The following is a 27508-nucleotide window of genomic DNA, read 5'->3' as shown; positions in this document are numbered from 1 at the left end:
TTTGACACACTCGACTGAACTAGGACCAGGCATTTCACCTGTGGCACAAAACCCACTCTGGGCAGTGGCTGATTTTTCTCACTGCCACACATTAAACATTAAACGCTGGGAAGGCTTTGAGTTAACCTAACATACACCGAGTTTATGGTTGATAAACCTAGCTGCAATATAATGCAGTTAAAACCAAACAGCAGGACTAACTGCAGCCTCCAAAATAATCACAGTTAAACAGAGTTAAACCAACAACTCTCTGGCAACAACTAAAACTGTATATGATACTATGGCTGCTGTATTTGATTTCACTGCAGGCCTTTAGATGTTTAGGTTCTTATCCATTACACAATACCAACAGGAAGGCATGTAATCAGTCCCAAAGCCCTTTTGCAGCATGACAGCGACCCCAAACATACAGCCTATCTTCAGCAACAAGCAGTCCTGCAGCAGATGGTCTGGCCCCTACAGGAGCTCGAAATCATGGAGTCTGTCTGGGATTACATGAGGAGATAGAAGACACTGAGACAGCCTGAATCTACAGAAGGACGGTGGCAACTTCTCCAAGATCAGTATCAAGTAAATGTGTGCAAGTTTACCAAGGAGAACTGGTGCCATTTAAAAGGAATTTTTATATTTTTATATTTTAATATGATTTTGGCTTTTTTTTAGTTGACTGTACTTTGTGTGCCATTAACTGATAAATAAAAACTGTAATGGCATCCACACTTTCCTTTTAGTGCCGAAAACCTTTGCACAGTATTAAAAAAAATAAATAATGAAAAGAATCAATAGTTGCTGTCCTAAAAATGCTTAAAGGCACACAAGCATGCACATGAGTGACAGAGCAGTCCAAGATTTCACTCAGGTAAGAGGAAAGAAGAAATAACATAATGAAAAAGCACTGGAAATGTAATAAATTTCTTCATAGCAAAAGAGTTCATCTTGAACAACTTTCTTGTTCAAAATGTTACATTATTATTATTATTCAATTTCTAAGAATTTAAATGTCATAAAGTTTGTGTCTTATTTTCCCTCTAAAATGTAGTTAGGCAGAAATACTTGAGTGCTAATTCTTTAAACTCACACTGAACCGCAACACTTTGCCAAATGCACCTTGTTAGAACCAGAAAAAAAAAAACATAATATTGTCAATATTACAGAGCAGATTTGGTGGCATTTCAGTCGGCGCTCCACTTTGATGATGACAGAGGGTTGAGTGACCTGAGTCAATTTGCTTCCCTGTATAGGATGTGTTTGACAAGCACTAAGTAAATGTGCTCAGCCATTAGGAAAACAGGCCTATCTTTTAGAGCAAACACTAATCCCACTCACTCCAGAAGCCTGTGTCAATATGCAATTTCTCACTGCCAACAAGTTGCTTGGAAAACCTGCTGTAGCTTGCAATGCAATATCTCCCTCCTATTATTTTGAGAGAGCAGGAAGCTTTTTTTTAACATTAGTTACAGTAGGAAATAGGAAATACTCCTCCTTTACTTAAGTAAAACTGCTGATGCAACAATGTAAAAATACTCAGTTAAGTAAAAGTTCTTCATTCAAAAGCCTACTTTGTACTAAAAGCACAAAAGTGTCATCATTTAAGTGGACCTAAAGCACTTAAGTACATCACTTGAGTAAATGCACTTAGTTATTTTCCATCGCTGCTTACTGCCAAAGGAAAAAAAGTATGCTAAAGTTAGCACATGTTAACTTCAGAAGGAACCACATGAAAATGCCCTTTTCTAGACTTTATTATGTTTGTACTCTCTTCTATAATATCTGATAAGTCATTCCACATGTCAACCAAGCAAACATTAATGAAGTTTATTATGTTGTTTTCAGAACAGTGAAATTCCCTGCTGAAGACAAACACAATCTAACATCAAAATGTGACCGCAGGAGAGGCTGGGCTGAATGAGATAACTCATGACAATTGCAGGTTACAAAGCAAAGGCATCTTCAGATAAAACTTCCTTCTCTTTGTACAGCCGTGCACTCACTTAGCTCTGTGTTGTGTGTGTGGCGTTGTCTCCTGGGGAGTGTGGAGGTGTGCCATGAGGGATCACAGGGTGGATTTATGGAGTGGTGACAGATCTCTGGGCTAGTACAGAAACCTTAATCCAACTCTTTGCACTCTTGACTGTGTGCCTGGGAGTAACTGTATGAGCACAGCATCTGCAGCTCAGTACAGTGCAGAGGGAGAGTTTAAACTATTGTCAGTCTGTGAGCGTCAATATCTGTGGAGACTCAGAAACCATGCTCAAAACACTCTGTATAATGATATATTTCATAATTTCCTATGTGCAAGCTGTGTCTGTAATTCAGTGCAGACACAGAGAAAATGAGTAAAAGTTCCTCTCAACACCCCTCTTAAAAAAAAAAAAAAATAGAGACACTCACTGTAAAGTGAGAGAGGCAAACAGACCAAACATCAGCAGAAAGAGAGGAAATGCGGGAGGCGCAGAAAGAAGCTTCCCAAATCTGGCTGCCATACAGTGAAATGGAATGTAATAGTGAGGGGGAGTGAGAGGCGGGGGCTCGATGTCCTGGAAAACATGGAGTCACGTCCCAATTCACTTTGTTCAGACACAGAGAAAGTCAGCCAAGAGCAAAAAACAGAAAACTGTCACGACCAACTGCAAATGAAATCACCTATAGTGCTGTCTCAAAATCCATCACACAGCAAAGAGTGAATGAGCCCAAAGCAGAGCTGAAACAGTTGGTCAATAAATCCATTAGTCGATCGATCGATCGAAATAATTGATCTATAGTTTAAATCATCTTTCAAGCAGAAATCTCAACTTCTTCCTATCCATCCAGCGTCACTTGAAAGTATTTTCTGCTTTTCTTTATATGAAGATAGTGTCATGGCTTCTAATATTTGCTCCATCTCCCATTCACTTCTATTCAAACCTGAAAGTCAAGCATGTGTTTCCTGTTTCACTGCAATCTCCAGTCAGACTCACAGGTCAGAGTTTCCCTTTATTCAACTATGACTGCGCTGATGTGCTTGGTAATCCAGTAGAAACGCTGGTGCACTGAGTTTGAAGATGAAAAAGTGATTTTTGTAGTGATTCATCATTATATTTTAATTAATTAATCATTTTATTTTATTCAGTTTTCTCACTAAATGATTACTGAAATAAAAAAAATGAGTTAGTTATTTACAGCCAAATTATGTGCTTTCACAGATTTGTAGTTGTAGTTAAATATTAAAATAGGCCATAAAAGATACATTTACAGCCTTATTTATCCCTTTTCATACTGCTATACCATAATCCCAGTGTACAATGAAGAAACTCAGTATTCAACACTGAAAACAAGTAATGAGGGGGAAAAAATGCAGTTATGTGGTACAAGTCTTGCATTGAAGATAAAAAAAGAATAAATTCACGACTCCTCACATGAACTCTGTTAGAAAAATGGCTACAGGCATTACACTGCAGGACAGAGGGGATTATTCAGCCACAGAAATATAAACCTCAGTCTCTTCAAGTATTTATAAGCTCAACAGTCTCCTTACACTAACAGTGCAAAGCTGTTGCTAATTGTTATTACAGATCAGTCAATGCCGGGCTGGGGCTCAGCTTTCCCAGTCTCTCAAGTTAACACAGCGAGCCAACTGCATATAGGACGAGAGCGGATGGGTACAGCGAGAAGTGAAAAACGAGGAGGATCAATTACATGGCAGTAGAACAGGTTCTGCTGATGTTTTGTGGGAAATCAGAAACAAAAGTAAGACTTGAACAGGTCTGGGGTATTTAAATGCATATTTATGATCCTGTTGCTCATGTTAAAATGTATCTGCAGTGTGTATATTATCCACAGCTGAAAGGTTAGAGCAGGTTATCAAGTTCAAAATCATGAGCAGACTTGATAGATGAAAATCAGGACCTGTTGCATTCCTAATCTGTTATCTCCCATGTGATCTTACTGCATATTAAAATATATTTAGCTAGTTTGAAAAATTAATTTATTTGAGGGTGACAGCCACCATTTAACTTGTTTGGATAAGTTTGTAAATATGTGCCTTAGCTTAGAGAGCTTGGCTTGAGAGCAGATGTCTATTTCAGCCTGGCTTAATGTCAAGTATCCCTACATGTAGAATTTTTCTATCAACAAATCTGAGCTGTGTACCCGACACTGTCAGCACTGTTTGAGTTTTAGCTGCTTGTGCACTTGGAAGTGAAGATCATCAGTTCATTTATCTGCTCATCTAAGAATACCAGAGGGGGAAACATAACACCTGTGAGGCTAAAGGAGGAGGAGGAAAATTGTGATTCCTCGATTACACCTGCATCCTCCACACTGGGGTTGTGTTTTGTTGTGTGAAATTCCCAAAATGTAAATTTACCTGCAATAACTGATTTTTTGACCTCTTGGGTGAAGTCTGTGTTGCTAGTCGCTAACTGTGATTGTCAGCAGTTTGGTGCTGAGCAGTTCCTGTACAGTGAGTTTTTAGATTTTTTTTTCACTGAAAACAGCTGTGTGCTGCAGCTGAAAATGAATTACAAGAGCAAGAAGACTGAACCAAAAGAGTAAAGTTGCAGCCAGAGAGCTAAACAATGAACTGAAATTCACTATAAAGCTTTGTAAAATCAAGTGGAGCTGTAGAACAGGATGACAACTCTGTACATTATTACTGTAAAATACAGATCATGGTTTAAGCAAACAGCTTTATTTGAAGCTTCATGGCTTTGTGTTTTTGTTCTATTCCAACTGGCTTAGGAAGGATTTTATTGACCTTTACTGGAATTTAATTTAATTCTACCAATTTTAAAAGTACATGTCTATCATAAAACAGCGATAATTTATTGTTGCAACATATCATTTTCTTTTCTCACCCTATTTTGAGTCATTTTATCCTTCTGTCCTTTACACACGTATTTAAATACACATTTAGTTTCCCTAATTTCACCAAGTTTTTACCTTATTAACACAAGAGCTACATTTAGTCTATCACTCAGCATATTCACTGTTACCTGTATAATGGCTTATAGCTTTGACAGTAACAGTGTGGAAAGCTCTCCCTTGTTATGACAAATACTGCATGTGCACACAGTGAGGAATATAAGCCCCAGTTAACTTCTGATTTAAGCTGACAGAAGAGTCTCTATGTGTGTGTGTGTGTGTGTGTGTGTGTGTGTGTGTGTGTGTGTGTGTGTGTTGTACACTCCAACATATGTATTGTGACCTCTCAGTCATTAGCCAACACCCAGGTCGTGGTAGTAAAGCTTTGTCCACGCAGCCAGCCATGTTGGAGCAAAGTCGGAACAGGTGGTCCTATCAGCAACACGCCCATATGTAGGCCACATGTCAAGTCTTAGCTGCCCGGCGCTAGGCTAACACTGAGCTATGGTGAGGCAAGACAATGCAGCCAGGTGAGGGGAGTGACTTAGCACAATCACTACACTGAGGCTAAGCCACGTGGTCAGGGCAGAAAGGAGGTCAATCCAATTAGTTAGATCTGAGAGACACAAAGATCGGGACTCGGTCCAAGCCCGTGCCAATCCCATAATATCCGTCCCCTTCAGGTCCTCTGTCTCATATTACACACAAATGTGTTAAACTGTCCACATCGCACACACGAGTACAGTTTTATCAGTCTTTCTGATGAACTGGGAAACATTCTGTGTGTGGGTGTTGAATGCATTCCTTCATAAAACAGTTACAAAGTAAATTTTTTCCAATATAGTAGTTATAGTCTCCCCCTGTCTTGCATTTTTTTGGTGCACAATCGCCAGCAACTTGCTTCTAATGAGTTCTAAAGCAAAGTTGATTTCCCATAGAGCCTGAGAAAGTCCAACATTATCTCCATTATGAAAACAAGGGTAATATGAACTGAGTGTATAGCATCAAAAGGGTCTTTTTTCAGAGCCCTTTGACGATTTAAGCCTGAGGTCAGTGTTTACTGAGCAGGAGCAGCGATGTCTAGAAGATGGTGGCTGTTGAGAGCTTTATGATAGAAGGGAACCATAGCTCCACACTTACTAAACGGACCACAACGCCTCTTCAGAGCCATTGTTCTGGACAGTTAATGAGTCATTCACATTACCACAGGCAACTTTCCCAGAGCACAGCGATTTATTCTTAGCGTGGCAGTGACACTTATCTCCTTACTGGGATGGGCCAGTGGAGATACACAGACCACTACTGTAGTTATGGCCCAACAGAGGAAGAGAAAGAAAAAGGGAAGATGATAATGGCACTTGATAATTGCTTTTCATTTCCTGTAGCAATAGCATATCAGGGGAACACAAGTCAAACCTTATGCTAGCTAAAACTGACAATGGAATGTAATAGTATGACAAACGACCAGAAAATGTATCCAGCGCTGCACGTGGCCTGCTGGGATGATCTTTCCATGAGTGACTTGCTCTGGGGTGACATCCCTCATGTTTTCTGCCTCCTTCCAGATGTGTGTGCTTTTCACACTAGGTTTTTATTCCGCTGCATCTGGACGTATGGGAAGCACAAGATGACCACAAACCACACACACACACTTACACACACCACATGAGAACCTCTCAGCAGAGAGGTCACCTGCAAGGATTTATGTAACTCAAGTGAGGAGTGGAGGGTGTGCTCTCAGCATTTATGTAACAGACTTTATTGATACTCAAAATCATGAGGATGGAAAATCTGCTGGAGCAATGGACTGTGTGTTCTGAAGGAGGGTGGAGGTGGTTCAAAACTTCAACTGCTCTGATGAAATGCAGTTCTTTAAGAAAAATAGATAATATATAAAAAATAATCAAAAGCCTAACATATCCCTCTGATTATTTACTGAGTTTGAAAGTGTTTGAATTTGAGACTTCAAAGCATCAAAGGAAGACTTTTCTGGACTGCTCTGAATCCTCTCTTTCTGTTGTTGCTATTCCTACAGGAGGAGAGCAGAGGGGAGGGAACTGGACATGACTGAGCATCCACAAAGGGCTTTTAAAACAAGTCCTGAACATCCGCTCCTCCACAAAAATCAGACCAGAGTTTCTGAGGAAGAATGAGCCAGCTGCAGATGGATAAAGTCACAGCAACAGAAGGGAGGATAGAGAGTGTGTGTTTGTCATCAAAAAGAAACAGAGGACACAAAACTTTTTTGTTTATGCTAATTCCAAATTCTTGAATTAAAAATGACTGTGATGACTCTTGCATTTCGACTAACTTTTGTTCAATAAAATGTCAAAATATAGAGACAAATATCCATCATCACAATTTCCCACAGCCAAAATTTACATATTTTAATGTCTTCTTTTGTCCAACCGCCAGTCCAAAACCCCAGACGATTCCCTGTACTATCACTGATGACAGTCAAAACCAGCCAGTATTTCACTTTTGAGAAGCAGGAACCTGTTCATTTTGGTGTTTTGTTTAAAAAAAGTAGCTCAAATGATGAACTGATTACTAAAATTGTTAGTTTGTCATCAATTCACTAATAGAGTAATCGCCTACTTGTTTCAGTTCTACATGACTGAATATAAACAGAGACTTTTCATCAGAAGGTATTAACATCACAGATGTGCTCAAAAGTAATTTATTGTTAAGACTGGTCATCATGAATTTTACATCATACAGAATAAAGCCTTTTCTGTCCATCTTATTTCTATGTAACACACTCCTGCAGGTGTTGTCAGGGCAGTAGGGCAGCTGGTCAAGTCTGACAGCAAGTGCTCTGTGTGCGAGTGTGAGTGAGTGAGTGTGAGTGTGATGCTGACGAGGCACCTGCAAAACCCGGCATACCCCTGCACAAATCAGGAGCCTGTGCTGGGACATCTGTTGCTGACGACTGACTAGTTGACTCAGAGAAGAGAGTGTAATGAGAGACACAAGACTCTCATTACAATTTGACTGACCCAACTATCAAAATAGCTGTTGATTCATTCTCTGTCAGTGGACCAACTGACTAACCGTTTCAGCTCTACACAGATGTGCTACGACTGTGAAGGCTGTGACCAGTTTAGTTACACTATTTTTAACTTCAGCAAAATCCGGTGATGTTGACAGTTTCAAACACCAGCTATGAATAAAGTAAAAATAACTTTTGTCATCACTTTACCAGCAGAGTGCAAAGGAACCAACTGGAGGATGGAGCAAAATTTGATTAAAGTGGTGATTATCCCGACCTCTGCTTCATTTGGAAGTACTACACAACACAAACTACTAAGCTAAGAAGTCATACGTATCACTCTGACCCCTTTTGAGACTGATGTGGATCCACCAAATCTCTCTGTAACCTCTGACCTCAAGCTGTTACAGCCAGAGTGAGAAGCTGTAATAACACTATCCTCTGCCCCTGTGAGTTTTTTTTTTTTTTTTTTTTTTTTTTTTGGGACAGATGGGTTGAAAAAGCAGGAACAGTATGTGCTCCTCTTCCCCAGCCAGTGGTACCAGTCCTTGAGTATAAAGTTTCAGAGAAAAATAGGAGCTTGGCACCGGGGTGGCAAGATAAACAAACAGTGAAAAGTAGCAGCTGGAGCTGTTGGCATTCTTCATCTTTCAGCCGAGTAAAATCTCATTAGTTGTAACACTAGCTTTACAAAGTTTGCAGCTGTTGCTTGCGAGTTATCATATATTAAGTCAAACTAGCTCATATAAGACATGGACTGACATGGACTGGAAAGAATAACACAAGCTTTAGAGAACATAAATGGGGATGGGAATTAATATGGATTCTGAAATAAAAATTATTGTATCAGGTTTTTTCAATTCAGTCAGCATTTCGGTGACATTCAAAACACTTAAATCTCACTGCAGTGTTGTTACACATGGCTCCATAGAGAATATATACATTTCCTGAGAAAATATGTGAAAACTAGAGGTGAAACAAATAGTTTAAATTGTTCATTCAGGCATTTTTCAAGCACATCTACATTACATATATTATACTACATTATAGTAAACAGTATATCTTTGGGGTTTTACACAAAGCAAGACATTTTCATTTTTGTAATTTAAAATAACAGATTTTTCTACACTTTCCCATCACCAGTTCCATTATAGAGGATGGAAACATTTCCAAAGCAAATCTGTGAAAATAGCTTTTCGAGAATGTCTTTGGACAGATTGTGGCCACACAGATTTATTGTGTTTGTCTGTGCATATGTTTGTTTATTCACACTGATGTAGAACATTTTGATTTTGTAACGTCTCATTTGTGACCACATAACCACAACAGTCTTACAACAACTCTCATTTCTATAATGGCTAAAAATACAAAGGTTCCCACGGTATCAAACCCTTTAACTTACAAAAGCCAAAGTCCAGTAACGTTTGTTCCACTGGCCACTTCCACCGTGGAAGGTGAATAAAGGACAGAATGACTCATTCATTTCCTGAAGTGTGTTTTTTTTAATGTGTCTGACTAATGATAGTTATGAGGGTTATGGAGAGTAGAGGAAGGACACGATCATCTGGATGAGGTAAGGAACAAAGCTCATCAATGTAAGTATTATATAAACTCTCACACCCTACACTTCTGAGAAATGTTGGTTGATGTTGTTGGTTTTTTTTTTTTCACAATTCAACTTTCACGAGACTAATTTTTTTCCTATTCAAATTTCAATTAACTGAAATGTCTTGTGTACACTGTCCATTGTCATTGACATTCACAGACAGCTAATAAACTTGATCACAGTTAAATGAAGAACTCTCCTGTGATTGTGACAGACTAGCCTTCCCTTGCATATCTGGGACAACCTTAAGCAAACAACTCCAAATACATGACTTGCTATTACGTAATCCTCACACCAAGGTGAGGACTATAGTTGCTCGAAAACTAATGTAACTCTGTTTTTAAGCGACGATCAAAAATCTAGTTGACCCTCGAACAACACTGTAGTAAACTGCTTATGTTACGTGCTGCTGTCCGTTTTTACTCCACAATATTCATGTCTTTACTAGAGGCCAGCGCACTACTGATAACCTGGTACTTGAGACTTGCACCATGCACGTTACTCAACCAGGGAATGCAGCCTATAGGCCGAGCTCACTGTGTAATCATTCACACTGGCCAGTATTGCACTCTTTAGTTTCACCTCAATAAAACACACAGCACTGTAACATTACACTTGCCCAAGCGACATTTCTCATGAATGTCGCTCAATCATTTCCCGTCTCGCTCATCGGATTTTTTTTTTTTTACTCCAGCCTGAGGAAAACAACACTTTCAGGGCACAGTAAATCTCACTTGACCCCGCCCAGTTGGGGGAGATCCCGTAATACACACTAATCCTGCTCAGTATTAGTGGGGGCTCTAGGGAAATGGTATTAAATGTGCGAGTATGTGCGCATTTCTGTGCGAGCGTGTGAGTGTACTGAGGTAGCAGTGAAGGAGATGCTGAGAGGTGAAACTGCTGACCTGGGTTGACTCACACTGGGAGTGTTTCTGTTGGCCGGGAAAAGGAGAAGCACAACAGGAACTCCAGCGCTCACCGGGCCAACAAGGTCTGCAGGTCCATTACATGCACAAATTGCAAATACTACACAGAGGAAAAAAAACTATAACCCAACCAGTAGATGAGATTGAGTATTTCTCCGGGTACATTTCACATTAGGAAAGTACTACAGGATGCAATCACAATTGCTCTGGAGAACATGTGTAAAAAAGCTTTGTTTATTTTGACTCACTAGCTAGGTTCCCATCTGGACGTAGCACAGATTTTGGCCAAATTTCGAGAAAATCCACAAAAGAAAATACAAATTAATTTGTCTTTCCATCCACTGATGTTTTGTAAAGCAGTTGGTTCGTTGAAATAAGTTAACGGTGCTTATTCTCTATTATTTAACCCACCAAAGAAAAAGAGGGCACACTGCTGAGTACTGTCATTGCCCAATCCATGGTGGAAGTATGGTTTGTTCTACTCATGTGCTAACTACTTCCTGATACAGCAACTCTAACTCTAACATTTACAAATGCATAGAACAACTCCAGTTCTAAATGTCACTCTCCTTTAAGCTGTGTTTTGGTCTCCACCATTTCTGATTAATGTAGTGTGAAGTGTCACAGTGACAGTGGAGGCAATTAACATTCCTAAAAGCCAAACTACAGTCTGTATTCATCATAACATAGTGGTGATCAAGAGCATCCAAATCTTTGTGCCAGTGAAAAATTTAATTCATATGCATGTGCACACGAGCGAGGGTGTTTGCATATCCTCTCATAGCAGCAGAGACAGTACCCTCAGCTCAGCAGCCTTGAAGTGCCCCTGAAACATCCCACTAGCACACACACCATTAGCTGTGCTCCTGCACTAATGCCCTGTGACACCTCCCTGGTCTTGGAAAGCAGATCTTGATGATGCACTGTCAGACTGAGCAGCGTGAGGTAACCTCATACTCTCCTTCTTGACCCAGGGGGAGAACAGAAGACAGCTGAGCTCATATTAAGCTGTCACTTTGCTCACATGTAAAAACAAATGACCGTGCTTCCTGTGAGAAGTCTTTGTTTTCTTGTGTCAACAGCAATGTTGAACCAAGACTGGTTCCTTCCTAAAATAGCATTACTGCTTTGTATTGGTATCATAAAATGACCTGAATTTAAAAAATTCAATTACAAATTGACAAAATATAGATACAAAATAATCTGTACATTAATCGATAATGAAAATAGTCATTAGTCTTTATATATGCGTTGCTAAAAAGAGCAGACAGGTATTATGTAGTACTCAATGAGTCAGCAGTCATCTCACAAAGACACTGTTTTCTGTAGTAACCTATCATTACTGATGAGCACTGCTGGACAAATGGAGATCAAGCAGAGAAACACACAGCAAATGGGCTTTCAGACTAATGCTGCACTCACTGCTTTCCATCATAGCTGTCCGTCATCCATTGCTATGGATCCAGCACTAGTCTTCTTTATCAGTATGCATGTTCATACAGCAGGTTGTTCTAAAATAGAATCTTAACATCTACTGTACAGGGGGAAAGTAAGGTCTAAATCCCTTACATATATTGTTCTAGAGTTGCTGTATTAGTGAGAATGAGTCAAAACTTCCCACATGCTCCCTGTTGGCACAGAAACAAAATAGGTTTAAGACTATCCAAACAATTTCCAACTGAAAATCCCAGTGTGGAAATATGTAGTCACAGGAATTTAAGGTTTAACGTCAATTTCAGTCATATCTGGCAAAAGAAGGTAAACAATGTCAGGCATGACAGACAGCAGATAAGAGCTAAACCAACAATAGGTGAGGTATTTGACATATTTCACGGATGCTTGTATTCATCCTCATCCTCCAGGGTCACTTAAAGTCCAAAGGTGTTGAAGGTAAGATAAATAAAATTAGTCTATTCTCCTTCAAACTCTTAACCCGTAACCTATAACCCAGAATCCTGTCATGTCTATCATATCTGCCTTAATTTAGGAAACACCCATGTTCACTGTAACTTCCTGTAGTATCTAACCAGCACAGGATGCTCTTATGGTTTATGTTTCCATCTCCTTCAAGCTGAGTTTTATTAATTGGAGCACTTTAGCGACAGGGCTTGTCAGGGTCTTAACACATAACTGCAGCTGTTGGCTGGTTTCCAAGAAGAGCAAATCCTCATGTAAGTGATATCCTCTATCAAGAGCTTAAAAAAAACTGTCTCTATATGCTTTGGAGTAAGTTTGCCCCACGGCTGACAGAGAGTAAAAAACATCTGTCTGTCCGCTTTGCTTTGCTTCGCTATAGTTCTGTTTACTTGGGGGTGATGGCTCAACACCGCCCTGGCCTTTGATATCAGCCATTTCTGAAGGATGAACTGAATCAGTCACTAATGCCCAAAAGTGTGAAGGAAAAGCAATATGCGGTATCTCTCTTAATCTACAACACACTCTAAGTCACTGCCATTAAGCAAGGCACTAAATCCTAAGTAAAGTGTCCGAGAGTAAAATATGTTTCTCACACTCAGTGATAACTACATTTCTTCCTTCCTACATATTACTTGCCATAGTTATTTTATAAAACACAGATTGTTATTAGAATCTCTGTTTCCATTTGACTGTGCTTCTTTGATGCTTTTTTCTGCTTAATATGTGACACTAATATATATATGGCAATAGCAGCTAATGTATCCTTGAGGCTTCAGCCTCTCGCAGAGACAGGGAGCAGGCTACATACACTACGTCTGGTAATCTCACTTCTTTCTACCTCTGCACACCAGATTGTTTTCATTTTCAAACTTGTATCTTCAGACCAAACCAACACTGACTTGAGTAACATTGCTTGAGGACATTTATCAGACTTCAGGCAGCTCCCTGTGGAGCCACAAAAGGCTTTAAACAACTGTATGAATGCATTTCCAAGACCTGGAAACAGACTTCTGCGTGTAAAATCAGTGGAGCTCCCGTTTAAGCCAACTGAGGCACAGTTCTTGAGACCAATGGCACGTATCAGAGGTCAAGTTTAAATTCAAAGCTCTTCAACATTAAGTTGAAAGAGCATTAATTCCAGTAGAGGTCAAATTTTTTACTGTCCACTGGACACTGTACTTCTCATCAATGACAAAACCCTGGAGTGAAATACAACAACACACAATTAAAGAAGGAGATGAAAAAAGACGAAGAAATCAACAGAATATATTAAAAATGGCAAACATCATTCCCCCTTTGCTGCTTGTCTACTTTCTTGAATGAGCTTTAAGGAAATGAAGATGAAGTATTTCTATGAGGTAATGTTGGCTGCTGTTCTGCCCCTCCCCTCCTCTATCTCTCTCTGCAGTAGCACCACAGCTTTTGACTTGGCATCAATCACCAGGAGGCAGATACGCAATCTTACTGTGCAAACAATTAAAGGCTGCTCCTCTGCACTCAAAACTACTCACTCGTGGTGCTGCATTGAGGATTAACCCAATATGTTTACACATTAACCCTGGAGACACATCAATGAATGGCATTCCTGTGAACTGTGTTTGCTAAACCGAGGGTAATAAAATGCACTGTAGAGCTACTTGTTGCAAGCCTTTTTGCCTTGCTGATTACCTTTGAACTTGGCTTCTAAGCTGCCATTTTCAACTTGACAATGATGCTAAGAATCATTTGGAGAATCAGCTTTCATACTATGGTAAATGATTCAAAATCATGAATCTTTTCACTGGTAGATTCTAAACACATTTACACAGTTGTGGCTGAATATGCAGATAAAGAAATACCAGAAGACGTGTGCATTTCATGGAACTCTGCCCTGTTCTTTGTAAGTGGATTAAGTGTAAACAACTGGTGGACAGGTGATGTGACAGTGAGTGATACAACCCCTTTTAAAATACAACGCTCTTGACAATATGCAACCTGTATTTACCTTCCTGATTGACAGCATTGTGCATACAGCTGAACGGTGTTATGCAACCTTTAGGAATTCAGTTGATGTTGAAGACAAAAAAAAAACAATGCACGGTTGTGAACTTGTCAAAGACTCTTGACTTGCCTGCATTCAAGTGACAGGTCCCTGAAGAAGGAAAAGAATATGAGTGGAATGTATTGAGTGATATGAAAACAACCAGTTTCCTTGACAACCTTCAGCTGGGCCTCCACAATGTCTACCTTGAGACAATCTTTCCACTGTGCAGGAAAAAAAATGGCCATAATCACAAAAAACAAGAATCTGAAACTGCAACCACTGATAGGCCACTGGCTGCTTGCAGATAGAGAGCTCCTCTGTGCGCTACATAATCCCCACACAGCTGGACTGAAAGTGCAATAAACCTCTGAATGGGGCCAGACACAACTCGGGGCCAACTATAGAGACAGTTGTGGCTGAGCAGCGTTGTATAACAAACATTAAAAGCCACACAGAAGCAGAAGCAGGAATCAATCCATTTATACTGGGCAAACTATAGAAACTATGAATGTTCCATACAGAACATATCAGGCCTCACATACTGCTGTAACCTGAATATCTACAGATGTTATCTATCAATGTCTCAAGTCATGTAAAAAAAAAAAGTCACAGTTTGAGAATGAGGGGATCTCTGCTATCAGCCAACTTGAAACTTAAAGCTATGTCTCAACAGACAATTGAGACAGGAAGAAAGACATTTCTAATAACTAATAATGTTAGTGTTTTTGCTTACCTCTAGTACTGGCCCTGCCCCCAAGATTATCTGCTCCACTCCACTTGCAAAACCCTTCTGGCTGAGAGCCGTCAGATGATGAATGAGAAAGTTTGTGCTTTGCGTCTTCCCAGAGCCGCTCTCCCCAGATATAACAATGCACTGATTCCTCTCTCTCTGCAGCATGGTGTGGTAAGCCACATCTGCCACGGCGTAAATATGAGGCTCCAAATCTCCCAGCGTATGATTATCATACATCTTCACATACTTGGGGTTGTAGATGGGCAGGAACTTGAAGGGGTTAATGACAATGAGGATGCTTCCAACGTAAGTGTAGATTTTTTCCTGGCGGAAACGCGAGCGCAGGTTGTCCAGCAGCGAGCGCTCATTGAGCTCCGGCAGACGGCACAGATCTGCGTGGTCACCCTGAGATTCAGGCTGCGGCAGCAGTCCACGTTCCACCATGCGCCTGCGCTCCTCTGTGACCTGCAGCCACATCTGGAGGCTGCCACCGTAGTGAATTGAGCCATCGAGGTTCTTCTGTCTTAAGAGGAAGCGGTAATCCTCACCGCCAGACAGTGGGCGGTGCTCTAGTGCCACACGAGGCCATAGCATCATCCTCTGCACAGGACAGTCGCTGGGGTTCAAGATCCATTCTTCCCCACCAAACTCCTTCACCTCAGCTAGAACATAACACTTGGTACGGTCAAGCTGGAGGCGTTCAATGACATGTTCGATGGCCTCAGCAGCTGTGGTGGTCTTGCGGGCACTGATCGGGCAGTAGATGGTGCCCTCGGCCAGGGCTCCTGGGTAGATGCGCACAGTGAACTCCGAGTTCTCGAAGCGCTGCCGTCGGCCCAGAGTGCCCATGCCACCAACACCACCAACGCCATCACGAGCACTCATGGCGGAGCAGGAGTTCCCATTAGCAGCAGCCCGGCACTGACACGTCCTTAACTGGGCTGGAGGGGCCACAAGTTCAAGACATTACCTCTGCAAAAGAGAAGGATGATAAAATTAAGGATTAAATTAAGGATTAATACTAAAATTCAAATCATGAATTGCTCCAGACTGTGTACAACAAAAACCCATTTTAAAAAATCTAAGCAGCAGCAGAAATTAGACTGTATATCTATTAGAGCTGCAACTAACAATTATTTTCATGATCAATTAATCTGCCTGTCATCTTCTCAATCAATAATTTTGTGTATAAAATGTTAGAAAATATTGAAGAATACCCTTTAAAATTTTTCTGTGGCATAAACTGATGTCTCCAGGTAGCTTGTTGTGTCCACTCAACAGTCCAAAATTACTGATTTTCTACCATATAAATCAAAGAAAAACAGCAAGTCCCCAAGTCCTATGGATAGACTGATCAAACAGTTGACTAATCATTTCAACTCTACAATCTCTGATCTGAAACTGCAATGAATGAAGGAAACTCCTACTATCTATTCAACTGAATTATGACGAAACATTTCAAATCTGCAAATCTGCCCGATTATGAAATTTGTCAGATTATGACACAAAGGCCTCATATGGTATTATGTAATCTACTAAAGGGCCAAATTATTTTTGCTGGAACCCGACATGCATACTCATAAAGGAGAAAGGGTAAGTCATCAGGATCTACAGGATTACCATTAACACACATACACACACTCCCAAACACACACATAAGCTCTTGCAATGCCAAGACCAGCAGCTGCCATCCTCTTTACTGAATACACAATCAAGCCATTCACAAGTTCCCTCTTTAATACACAGCATCAGGACATCATGGGGTGAGTAGAGGCCACAGATGCAGGAATAGAGAGAGGAAGAAAGAAACGGGTTCATTGACTGATCTGCTGACAAAAACTCTCTGCTGCTCTGCAATTTCTTCGCTATCGAGGAGGATGTGGACGGTTCTGTAGCACAAGCACTTGATAGACTTCATCTGAATGAAACAATGAACCAAAAATTATCTTGAAATGGTCAACTTAATAGATGTTTTCAGGCAAGAGTTAGGGAAAATTTTCCTATTGGTCGTCATCACCTCTTAAAACAATCACAACCACCATATCCAGCACAGCAGGGGATGGAGGTGGGCGGTGTTGGGGTACAATTTGAGCTATATGTACTCCATGTGTGTTGCATCTGCAAAACTGTAAATCAAAAAGCTTTTAAACTACAATATATTGCCATGAGATGTTAAAAAGCCACAGTGGAGCACTGCAAGTTGATTCTTTGAAAAAGAGACTGTCAAACATAGATGAAATGTAGATTGCAACAGCTGATGTATTTGTCTTTTCGCCTAACCCAGACAGCATTGCGGTGTTGTGTATCATCAGTCTGAAATGTTCAGTGCATTCCTTTCCATTATGCGACGTGCTGTAATTTGTCTTTATGTTGTACCTGCTTTCCTTCAGCCCGTCTCATCGACGTCTGCTTCAGATACTGATTTTCAAAGCACACAGGAATGGGCTTCAACTTGTTGCCATCATCTGTGGCTGTTTCATGCAGGTACAGAGAGGAATGGCGCACTGTGGCACTCAAGTTGCCCCCATTAATCTAAGTATAACATGTGTTGTGGCTGCACTATAGAGAGCTAAATTCTGTGCAGAAATTAGTATGTCTAACACCCAAACATATTCAGTTTGTTAGCACATATAACAAAGAAAAGGTTCAAATGCTCACAATTGAGAGGCTGGAACCAGACAATGTTTTGCATTTTTACTTAGAAAAATGACTATTACTACTATCAAAATGGTTGACAATTACTTTTAATCAGTCCAATTAATTAACTAATATCACAATATCTGTCTCTGAAATGTTTATACCTGGCTAGGCATGACTGGGAAAAACAGCACTGGCAGAGTTTGCTACAGGACTGATGGTGTCTGATGGCTCCTCAAAAAATGATTGAACAGCCTCCTGAGTACACAATCCACTGTCACAACTGCACGAGCTGTATGACCACGGCAGAAATTAAAAAAAGTGAAAACAGGAAATGGAACAGGGACACATATAGCTGGTGCACAGAGTGGAGTACAAAGGACTCCAGCAGGAAAATGATACAATGCTGCACCCCTGCCTGGTCATTTCCTGTCGCCCCATATCCAACCTCTCCTGCCATGTGTCGCCTCAGCAACTTTGATGTAACCATGTGCCATACAAACACATGCACACAGGACCTCTCCCCTTTCCAAATACAGACACACACCCATGTGAGACACAGAAAACACACACATCACCTATTGTAACCTATTGTGAATTTGATCTAAAAGCACAACACTGAATCCATACACACATACAGCAGCAGGTAATAACTGACTATGACGAATGTAATCTCTGCCTCTGTGATTGTACTGTGTGTGCGTGTGTGTGCATGTGTGACTGTGTGTATTGAGCACTGACAGAGTTAGGGCCTGGCGCCTGGAACAGATGGTCAGCTTGCTGCTTAAAGGATAGGGAGGGGGGGATTTAGGGTTGAGGCAGTGCTGGACAGCACAGGGCCATGCTGGCTGCTTCTCTGTTTACCATCACATGAGGACAATCAACTAATGGACATCTCCTCCAGGAAAACACTAACAGATCTTACCAATCACAGTACATCTCCCAATGGCAACTATCTCCACTGATATCTTGCTTTTTACCAGCTGCGACAGCAGGGGTGGTATTGTTTTCACCTTCTGTGTGTGTGTCTGTGTGTGTGTGTGTGTGTGTGTGTATAATCATGGCAAAATGTGGAGTCCTGGAGAAACTGTAACTGTAACAGGAACTACCACAGGGGCAGTTAGAGCAGGTGTTTATTTGTCTGTCTGGTGGAAGAGATTTCGTCATGGCGAATGTCACAACCATGCAAGATACAGTCAAGAAACTTTACAGGTGTGTAGTTGAGATCAAAAGGAAGGTTGAGTCCAGTGCCAGAATAAGAAGAAGGGGAAAAAGGAGCACATGCATGGATTATGAGAAGATGGGCCCGTGGGCACAGACAGATAAAAGACTCCCAACTCCTCCTATATCGAACCCCCAGACTGAAAGAGACACAGAATTACTCCAAACAACACCATATCTTTATGGTGATTTTGAATCTCTTTGTGGTCATTTTATGTTTCTTTCAAACTATAAAACTAAAAGTCACTTCATACACAGTCTCTGGCATTGGTTGGGGCTGGCAGACCCTTCCAGAAATCCACCCATGGCGTAGCAGCTATCTTAGTTTAAATATCCTTCAGTTATGATGATCAATGATTGACAGGGAAGCTTGACAACAAATGAGACATGGTGGCTCAGTATGATTACCATGTTGTTCCAGTTATATAAAAAACCCATGTGCCCATATCAGGGGTCTACTGCAGTTATCCCAAGTGTATGACAATCAGCAACAAAGACCAACACCACATATGGAGCTGTTGTCCAAGGGACGCATAACATACGTCACACCTATCATCATATTCTTGATCAATCAACTGTGATTTATCAATAACAATTAATCATTAACACCTACACCAGCACAGCATGAAATAACTGCCTGTGAAAGGTCAACTCAGATCCACTTTCACACCCTGCACTGACAGTATCACTCACATTGTGTAGCAATGACCTTTGTAAAGTAGCAAACATAAAGATGCTCTGCTGCTAAAAGTGTTCTTGGAATGAAACCACATGTAAGCAAAGAGGCAGAAAGGAACAGACTGAGAGAAGAGGAAGAGAAAATGTTTGAGGCATGATGTAATTTCACCTGAGTACTGTGTCTGTGTGTCTGCTTGGTCACTTTAAAAAAAAAGGTCTGATGTAGATAAGCAAGAGGTTTGTGCCCCAAAGGAAGTGACAAAGCAGATGGTGCACAGCTGGAGGAAACTTGCAGTGGCCTCTTCTCATGTCTGTTCTCCTCAAATGACTGAACCAGGAACAACAGGTCTGGTTACATCACCTGAATGGTCAGAGATTAGGAATCACAGAGTAGTAATCTGACCTAGAATCTGTTTGAGGGGACTTTTCCCAAGACATAGCAGATCGGGACAGACCCACATCAACAAAGACACGGACAAACAGTAAAGCCAGAATTCACACACAAATTCGGGATATGCAAAAAATAAAAGACATGCATTCCTGCAAACTTTGGCCAGATGCTATCTGAGTTCAGAAAAGTCAAGAGTAATGTTGGAACTTATCTGCACTTGGATCAGTGGCTTTACAAGACCTGTGGCATGTGTGGCAACCCAGAATACAAAAAATACAAGGGATACAGTATAATAAACTCACGTTAAAGTGCAGATTTTTTTCTCAGATTACTTGGGTGGAGTCCTGTTTTTGACAAACAGCAACTGTATAGTTATTGTTTTTGTGGGAAAAATATTAAAATGTATGAGAGATGTACTCCAAGTCTCCAAGATGCCTGAAATTTTTCACATTTCATTTAAAGATACTGAAAATTTAGAAGAAATTGAAACTATTTGCGTTCTCTCTGTAAACTGAACATTGTATGGGAGATGTTTGGAGGTTCCCTTTGATAGGAAACCAATGGGAGGTTCAACCATGTGAGTCAGACTCTTTAATCGCTGCCATTGTTGCAGAGGAGTGAAGGATCAAGTTTGGTAAGCTTTCTACCATGTGAAGTCCGTAAGGCTGTATGTGTGTGTGTCACTGTCATCATGGCTAAGCTCATGTATTCAGGGCACAAAACGTTGTGGTGGCTCTATATTGTAACTTTAGCCACTGGGAATTCGTGTGTGTTACACTAAGGTGTGTGAGTTGGCACTAGACTGTGAACTCTCACATCTAGTCTGCACATTTTTGTGGGTTCATTTGTGAACCTGACAGCTCCATGGTGCCAAATTTAGCTGCTATGCTTATTAGCTACATATCACAGGGCCACACTGCTGTTTTCTCACTGTTGCACATTTGGTTTCTGTCAATTACAGAATGATAATAGAAGGTTGATAACAATAAACACTCCTCATGCTTTTTCATCATTTTCATCATTATTTTCTTTTGGCACTGTCTGCTGTCTGCTTAGCATTCGAGTGAAATTCACTATGGGACACCCAAACTATTTCTCTAAGACTAAATCTATCTGTCCTGTAAACGCAGATACAGATAATTTCATGTTCTGTTATAAACCAGGAATATTATTTGGATTGGAGCTTCATTTATTAACCCTTAAATTAAGATGAAAAAATGCATCCCTCATCTGCTGGTCAGGTACAGGATGTGATGTTGGGTGTGTTTCATAATTGGAAAGGAGTGACATGTGCTCAGCCCTTCAGGTTCAGATCTTGGCTGAGTTACATAAAGACAGGCGTGTCATCTTGTGTTTACAACATTTATTGCCATTTCAAGTTATGTTTAACCATTTCAGTTGTTCTATTTAACAGTTGTTATGTAATTTGCTCAGGCAGTAATGATTTAACTCTCCTTGGTTTGTCTTTCAGTACAAAGGATCAAAAACTGAAAATATTCTCACTGAATTTGATGAAGAATTTGAATAGTAATGTTTTAGTTAGTGATCTGTTTTAATTTTCATAAGACAACAGAGTAATAATTATGGTGGCTGAGAGAGCTCAAGGTACTGCAAATTGAGGAAACGTCTTCATCAATTTGACTAGACACATACGCTACAAATACACACAACACCACTAAATACAGAAACGTGCTGCAAGTAGCACAGACAACACCAGAAGTATTTTCAGGGGACACAAAGCTGGGGTGCGCTTGTTTTTTCTTAAATTGCACTGCATCAAGCTCTCTCAGCCACCATAAATGATACTCTAAGGAAAAACTATTATGAGAGAGGTATGACTTAAAATCCTACAGATAAGTTTGAAGTCATGAAGCCAATTCCATACATATTTCACAAGATGGGAAAGTATATGGATGTGGGAGGTCTGAAGTCTACAGTTGTTTTGATCACTAAGTCTGTGTGAATACGTTTTTTTATTAGGAAAGTGCTCTGTAACAAAATGATGTGCTGACAAGACAATAAAATGTGCTCAGTTTATTGGTGTCTATCTATATCACTTGTGAGAAAGAAGGTGTTAATTATATAAAGCACAGATAAGAGACAGATAAGGTCTGTCTCTCTTATCTGGGTCAGACTATGTTATGCAGTGTGCATACCACACAGAAACTCATTTCTCCACTTTTAATAGGCTTACACTACCTTCAAAAACAGGCCCAACCCCCCTCACAGCTACAGGCAGAGGAAATTGCACTTCAGACATAAAACACATACAGTACAATAAAACCAACTGTAAAAAAAGGGGGAAGGGCATGAGGTACTAAAAAAGAATAACACTGAAGAAAGTGCTTTGATTGGTCTTAAAGTGTTACAAAGAAAATGAAACAATGCCTGCAGCATTTCCAGGAAAGTCAATTTCCTGATTATTGTGCCATTTTAAACTTTTCACAAACTACCTGAGAATCTAGCACAGATGCGGGTTGTTTTTACATGTTATCAGCATCTTCAGATTAATCCACCATACTGTGGACATGACTTCAGAGTGCAGAAGACGTAGCCCCAGCCGCAGCATGAGAGGAACAGAGGGGTCAGCTGATTGATGTGGCAGTGGACGTGCTATACGAGTACCAACATGTTCAACACACACACACATAATTACAGGTCACCATTCCTCGGACCCAAATGTATCAGTGTGTAACACAACTGTGCCTCTGCAGCGTCCCACAGAAATAGTTCACCTTCAGCCTGCAGGCAACTCTGTAGTTCACCCAGAGAGGTCTTGACCTTGTCAAGAGAAGAGCTACAATTCTCAAGCTCATTCGGACTCTGAGGAGAGGCTGCAGCAGAGGCTGGAGAGGCTGGATGGAGCAGCCCTGTCGACTGAAATATAAACTACAACTGAAGTGCAGCAGCAAATTAAGTATGTTGATACTGAGCAGATCAGTAAAACAATCACATACAATGTATGTGTTTTCTACCAAAATATCAGATTATGCAGTACAATATCTACTTGTAGTGACCCCAGCATCATTAAGCTTTTTATGGCGATGATTAGGCATGCACAGATTAGGTTGGCTCAGGGAAAGACTGTGGCCTGGTTTAATCACTGTCTGAATGAAATCAAACCAGCGATTATGTTTGCTACAAAAAGTATTTGCTTTTGCAGTTTAGCTGTATATAAAGGTAACTTCTAGGATACAGGGTTGACTCAAGTAACATAGTACATATCTTCTGACATTTTATAGACTGAAGATTAACAACTAATTGCTAATGTAAATCAGCAAAGAATTGTCGTAGCAGTCCCAGACTCAATATAACCTGGACAAACAGCAGAAAGATAAAGCTCATAGATTATTCTGAAGCTTTATCCTCTAGCTTGTAGCTGACGACAGTTGTATCTGACGATGTCCATTTCCTTTTGAGAGGTGTGTAAATCCTGCCTGAGTCATAGCAATAAGGCTTCCTAAAAGTGAATAGTTGACAGAGGTTAACTTTTCCCGAAACTGTGTGGTAAATTGACTGTAACGTGAGGATATGGCACAGCAGCCTACTGTAACTCCTCCCTGTATTTAACTCACTGGTGAATGACCATGTTTGACGCTAATTTGGGTAGATGGAAAACGAGGAGCACAGGATGCCAACATTTTAGTCAGCATCTTTAACTTTTCGGTTTTGGGGTTTTGTTCAAATTGCACTTAATACATGCTAATGCTTCCTCAAAGCTCCAAAGTGTAGACTGTGCTCACTGCTCCAGAACCAGGACTTTTTTGGGGGGAGAAATGACAGCACAGCAGTAGATTTGCAAGCACAAGAAATATTTGCTCAGAGCAGCTTCTTAGTGTTTGCAGTGTCTGAAAGTAGCTCTACATCTTCAGATGAGCAGAGTCACAGATTTATTTACTGTCCCTGATATTTAACAACACAACTAGAGATGATCTGGCTAAAGCTGCATAACAGGGCAAATATTGGGGAAAAAATCTGACAAAAACACCTCAGTCTGATAGTGTTACAGAGTGACTTTCTCTACACCGCACTGTAGAGAGCTGCTGACTTGAAAGCAAAAGGCTGAGGGGACCCGGTGACCAACAAATATTAAAAAATGCTCTATTAGATGTATTTTGCCTGTTGGACCAAATAGATAACTGATAACAGGATAACATCTCTGTAGTCTAACACATACTCTAGTTGTTTCAGTTTTGAACCAGGACACAGATGACAAAAAATTCAAGAAGCTGTGATGCTGCTCTTTCCAAGTACCATACTCTTCGAACTCAGCCTTCATTTTGATCTCACCTGTAAAATTCTGTGACTATATCTTACACGGTTGCAATGCTATAGCAAAGGTATAGACATACAAACACCTGCCAAAGCTCTCAACACTTTCCCTGTGATAGTTCTCCCTACAGTAGGTGTCTCCAGGACACACACACTCACAAGGTGAAAACAATACCGGCTACACTGTTGCAGCTGGTGATAAAAGTAGTAATGTGAGTATCTGTGGATCTGGCAGATACCCAGTACTGAGGGTCTCAGGTTAGGGGTTGAAGCCAAGGGGAAAAAAAATTGATTGGGATATCCCTATTCTGTGGTTACCAGCCAGGAAGTAAGGATCCCCCAAAGGGGGATTTTGCTTTTTTTGCAAAATAATAGACACTTTCAGCTGTGCAAGCATTTTTTTTTTTATTCAAATTTAACACACTGAAAAACACATGCTGCTTAAAATGTGCAACAACTCAGGTCCTCACTAAAGCTACAACTTTTTTACATGTAAATGACACAAGCCTAAAACAATCAGAGCTGTATTACCTGACAATAAATTCATCAATAAATCCTTAATATCTGGTTAAGCTAGATTTACCACTCTGATGACATTAGAGAGGAATGAGTCCAGATGAACTTGAGGGAGTGGAGTTGAACTGTTTCCGTCCAAAATTAACTTGTCAATTAAGGCCCAGAGGGAAGTCTCCTATTTTTTCTCATCCACCAACAGTAATATGGTTGCAGGGCCTGTAGTGAAACACAGCCTTACATACATTTTATTACCTCTAAACCATGTTGTGCACTCACTCACACGGCTCTCAGGTCTCTCTGTCTGTCTCTGTAACTACTAATGACTAGGAAGTGGCGGCTGGGGTGTGGAACATGAGCTCTGACCGAAATATTCGGCCAGCCAGCAAGAGTGAGAAAAGAGAATGACCTGAGACGGAGACTCAAAGACAGAGAGACTGAAATTGAGAAAATGAAGGAGATACAGAGATGGAAACAGAATTAGAGAAACAGACAGAGAAGAGGACATCGGTTTCCTGAAACCTGAGCTGTGGGAAAGTGAGAGTGGGAGCAGAGGAGTGGAGGGAGTCAGAAATGAAAGAAAGAGCCAACCTATAGCTTCAGCATTGCAAGACATCACTTTACTTGTACACTTGATAGAATTTGTCTAAGAGCTGGTTGCAACACTGCAAAATATGCAGTCATGTGCCAGCAAGGGCAGGAAAAAAGAAGGCTGCAAATGTATGTGTAGAAATGATGATGGATTTTACTTATAAAATCAGTTTTGAAAATGTTTTAGTAAATGTAAACGACATGTTTGATATACCTTGTTTACAAGAAAACTTTGTAAGGCCCCTTTAAATTGTTTGTGTTTAGAAAAAACAAGATTTGAACTCGTGATGGGTATTTTTCACAGTTTTATGAAATTGTTTAGACTAAGTATTTAATCCATTAATAACCATATTGAGATTAAACCATTTTTGCAAACCTTGGTACTGGGTTTTAGATTGTTGGATGTAGTTTTCCTACCAGTCCAAGTAGAGTCTGGTTTCCATCCATTTCTGTACAACATGAAAATCTATTGGCATACTCTCTGGGTTCATCTAAGTGCACTTCTGGCAGCATTTTTTTTTTTTCCCAATTTCACATTACTGTGGCAAGGAAATGCAGTTCAAGTGCAGATTGATTTCAAAAGTCTGCTTTATATTATCTCATACCAGTCATGCAACTGTGACAAACATAATGTGGAGTTGATGTTTACAGTGATGGGTTCACAAACTTCAGCAGGATTCATCCATCTACTATCTATACCGAGTCATGAATAACAATAAATCAACAACAACGTGTTGGCACAAAGGCTAGCAGTTAAGATTTGTTACCAAGACACCTGAGTCAGTGAGGCCGGAGCCGAACTGGAACAAGTCCATACTGGAGTCACTGTCCACACCGTAATTAAAAATGACTGAAGGCCTCTTAGGCCCGTCTGTGCACACAGCAGAGGATAACCGCGGCTGGTCATTCTGAATGAAGCGCTGGGCCTACACTAATTCCCTCCACATTCCACCGGCCGAGCACCAACAGGTGACACAACTGACACAAAAATATGACACTGGAGGAAATGCCATGTGTGTTAGCTAAATTAAGAGCCTGACTTTGCTGTGCAAGACCTATTATTGTTGTTGCCTGAAGTGGGCTGGAGAGAGTGGAGAGAGAAAGCACAGGAAGGAAATTAATACACAGTACAGCAAGAGTCCCAAGGACAACACTGTTGCTACTGTGTGCTCTGATATCTCTATAACTTGTGTCTTATATTGCTGTTTTCACTGACTCAGTATTTCAACGTCACAGGCCTTCACAGAAAAACAGTATTGTAGCAAATGTTGTATATCCAACCAGTTTCAGTCAAAGCTTCAGTGTAACTTCATGTTCAGACAAAAACCAACAATTCCAAAGTACAAGCTTAAGTCAGAAGCTTGTAAATGACTGGTGGATTTATTTTAATAGACCCTCATAAAAAAGGGAAAGAGGCTAGAAGAAATGGGAACATGGTTGCCCCACCACACACACACACACACACACACACACACACACACACACACACAGGTTGAAATGCACTTTTACATTTCTAGTAAACCTTTCACGTCAGTGGTGACGAGCTGTCACTGTGTCAAGTTTTAGATTTACTTTGCTGGCAGGATGATTCTCTCATGGTTCACCGTGATAAATCCATTTAAGTCAATGATGTCTAAAATCAAACAGACTTGCTATTTATGCCTATGCTGCAGGCTGCTGAAGAAAGTATATTAAAAATGTAATGGGGGGTGGGGGGTTGTATGAAAGAGCACAGTGGGAGTAAACAGCACCACTCCTCTGTTGTCGCCATAGAGAATTCCACTTCCTGTGTCCACTCCCAGGACAACGACAGCAGCTTTGGGTGAGACGGGAAGTGTAGCTCAGGGGGCGTCCACATAACAACAATCCATTTCTATTTCACCTCCTACAAAAAATTGCTCCGATGTCATATTAATCTTTTTAAGTAGTTTTGTTTTTTGACTTCTTCTGAACATTAAGGATCCAAAACATGCATAACAAAATGAGGCTGTGGTGAAAGAATGACAACCAGTTTTACACCATGTAGTGCAGAAAAAAAGCATTAAAAGGAAAGGGGTTTCTCCGCAATGCAACACAACCAGTCATGTGACATTTCAGACAATCACAGACGGTCACACAGCGGGGACTGGTGTGACTGTGCTGCAGACTCTACAGTGTTCAGATCAC

General features: G+C 40.6%; 1 protein-coding gene across 8 annotated transcripts in view; it reads right to left on the bottom strand.

The window, feature by feature from the left end:
• The window catches only part of myo9aa (myosin IXAa), a 97466-nt gene that overhangs the window by 60033 nt on the left and 9925 nt on the right, over positions 1-27508 (bottom strand). For all 8 annotated transcript variants that reach the window (XM_018683465.2, XM_051075054.1, XM_018683470.2 and 5 more), the window contains one exon: positions 15040-16011. In XM_018683465.2, the coding sequence (XP_018538981.1) occupies positions 15040-15924 (885 nt within the window). In that variant the 5' untranslated portion in view covers positions 15925-16011. The remainder of the gene's footprint in view (positions 1-15039; positions 16012-27508) is intronic.

This window comes from Lates calcarifer, linkage group LG2, assembly GCF_001640805.2.
Source record: "Lates calcarifer isolate ASB-BC8 linkage group LG2, TLL_Latcal_v3, whole genome shotgun sequence".
In the NCBI taxonomy this organism is placed as follows: Eukaryota; Metazoa; Chordata; class Actinopteri; family Centropomidae; genus Lates; species Lates calcarifer.
This window is presented reverse-complemented; position numbering and strand designations above follow the sequence as displayed.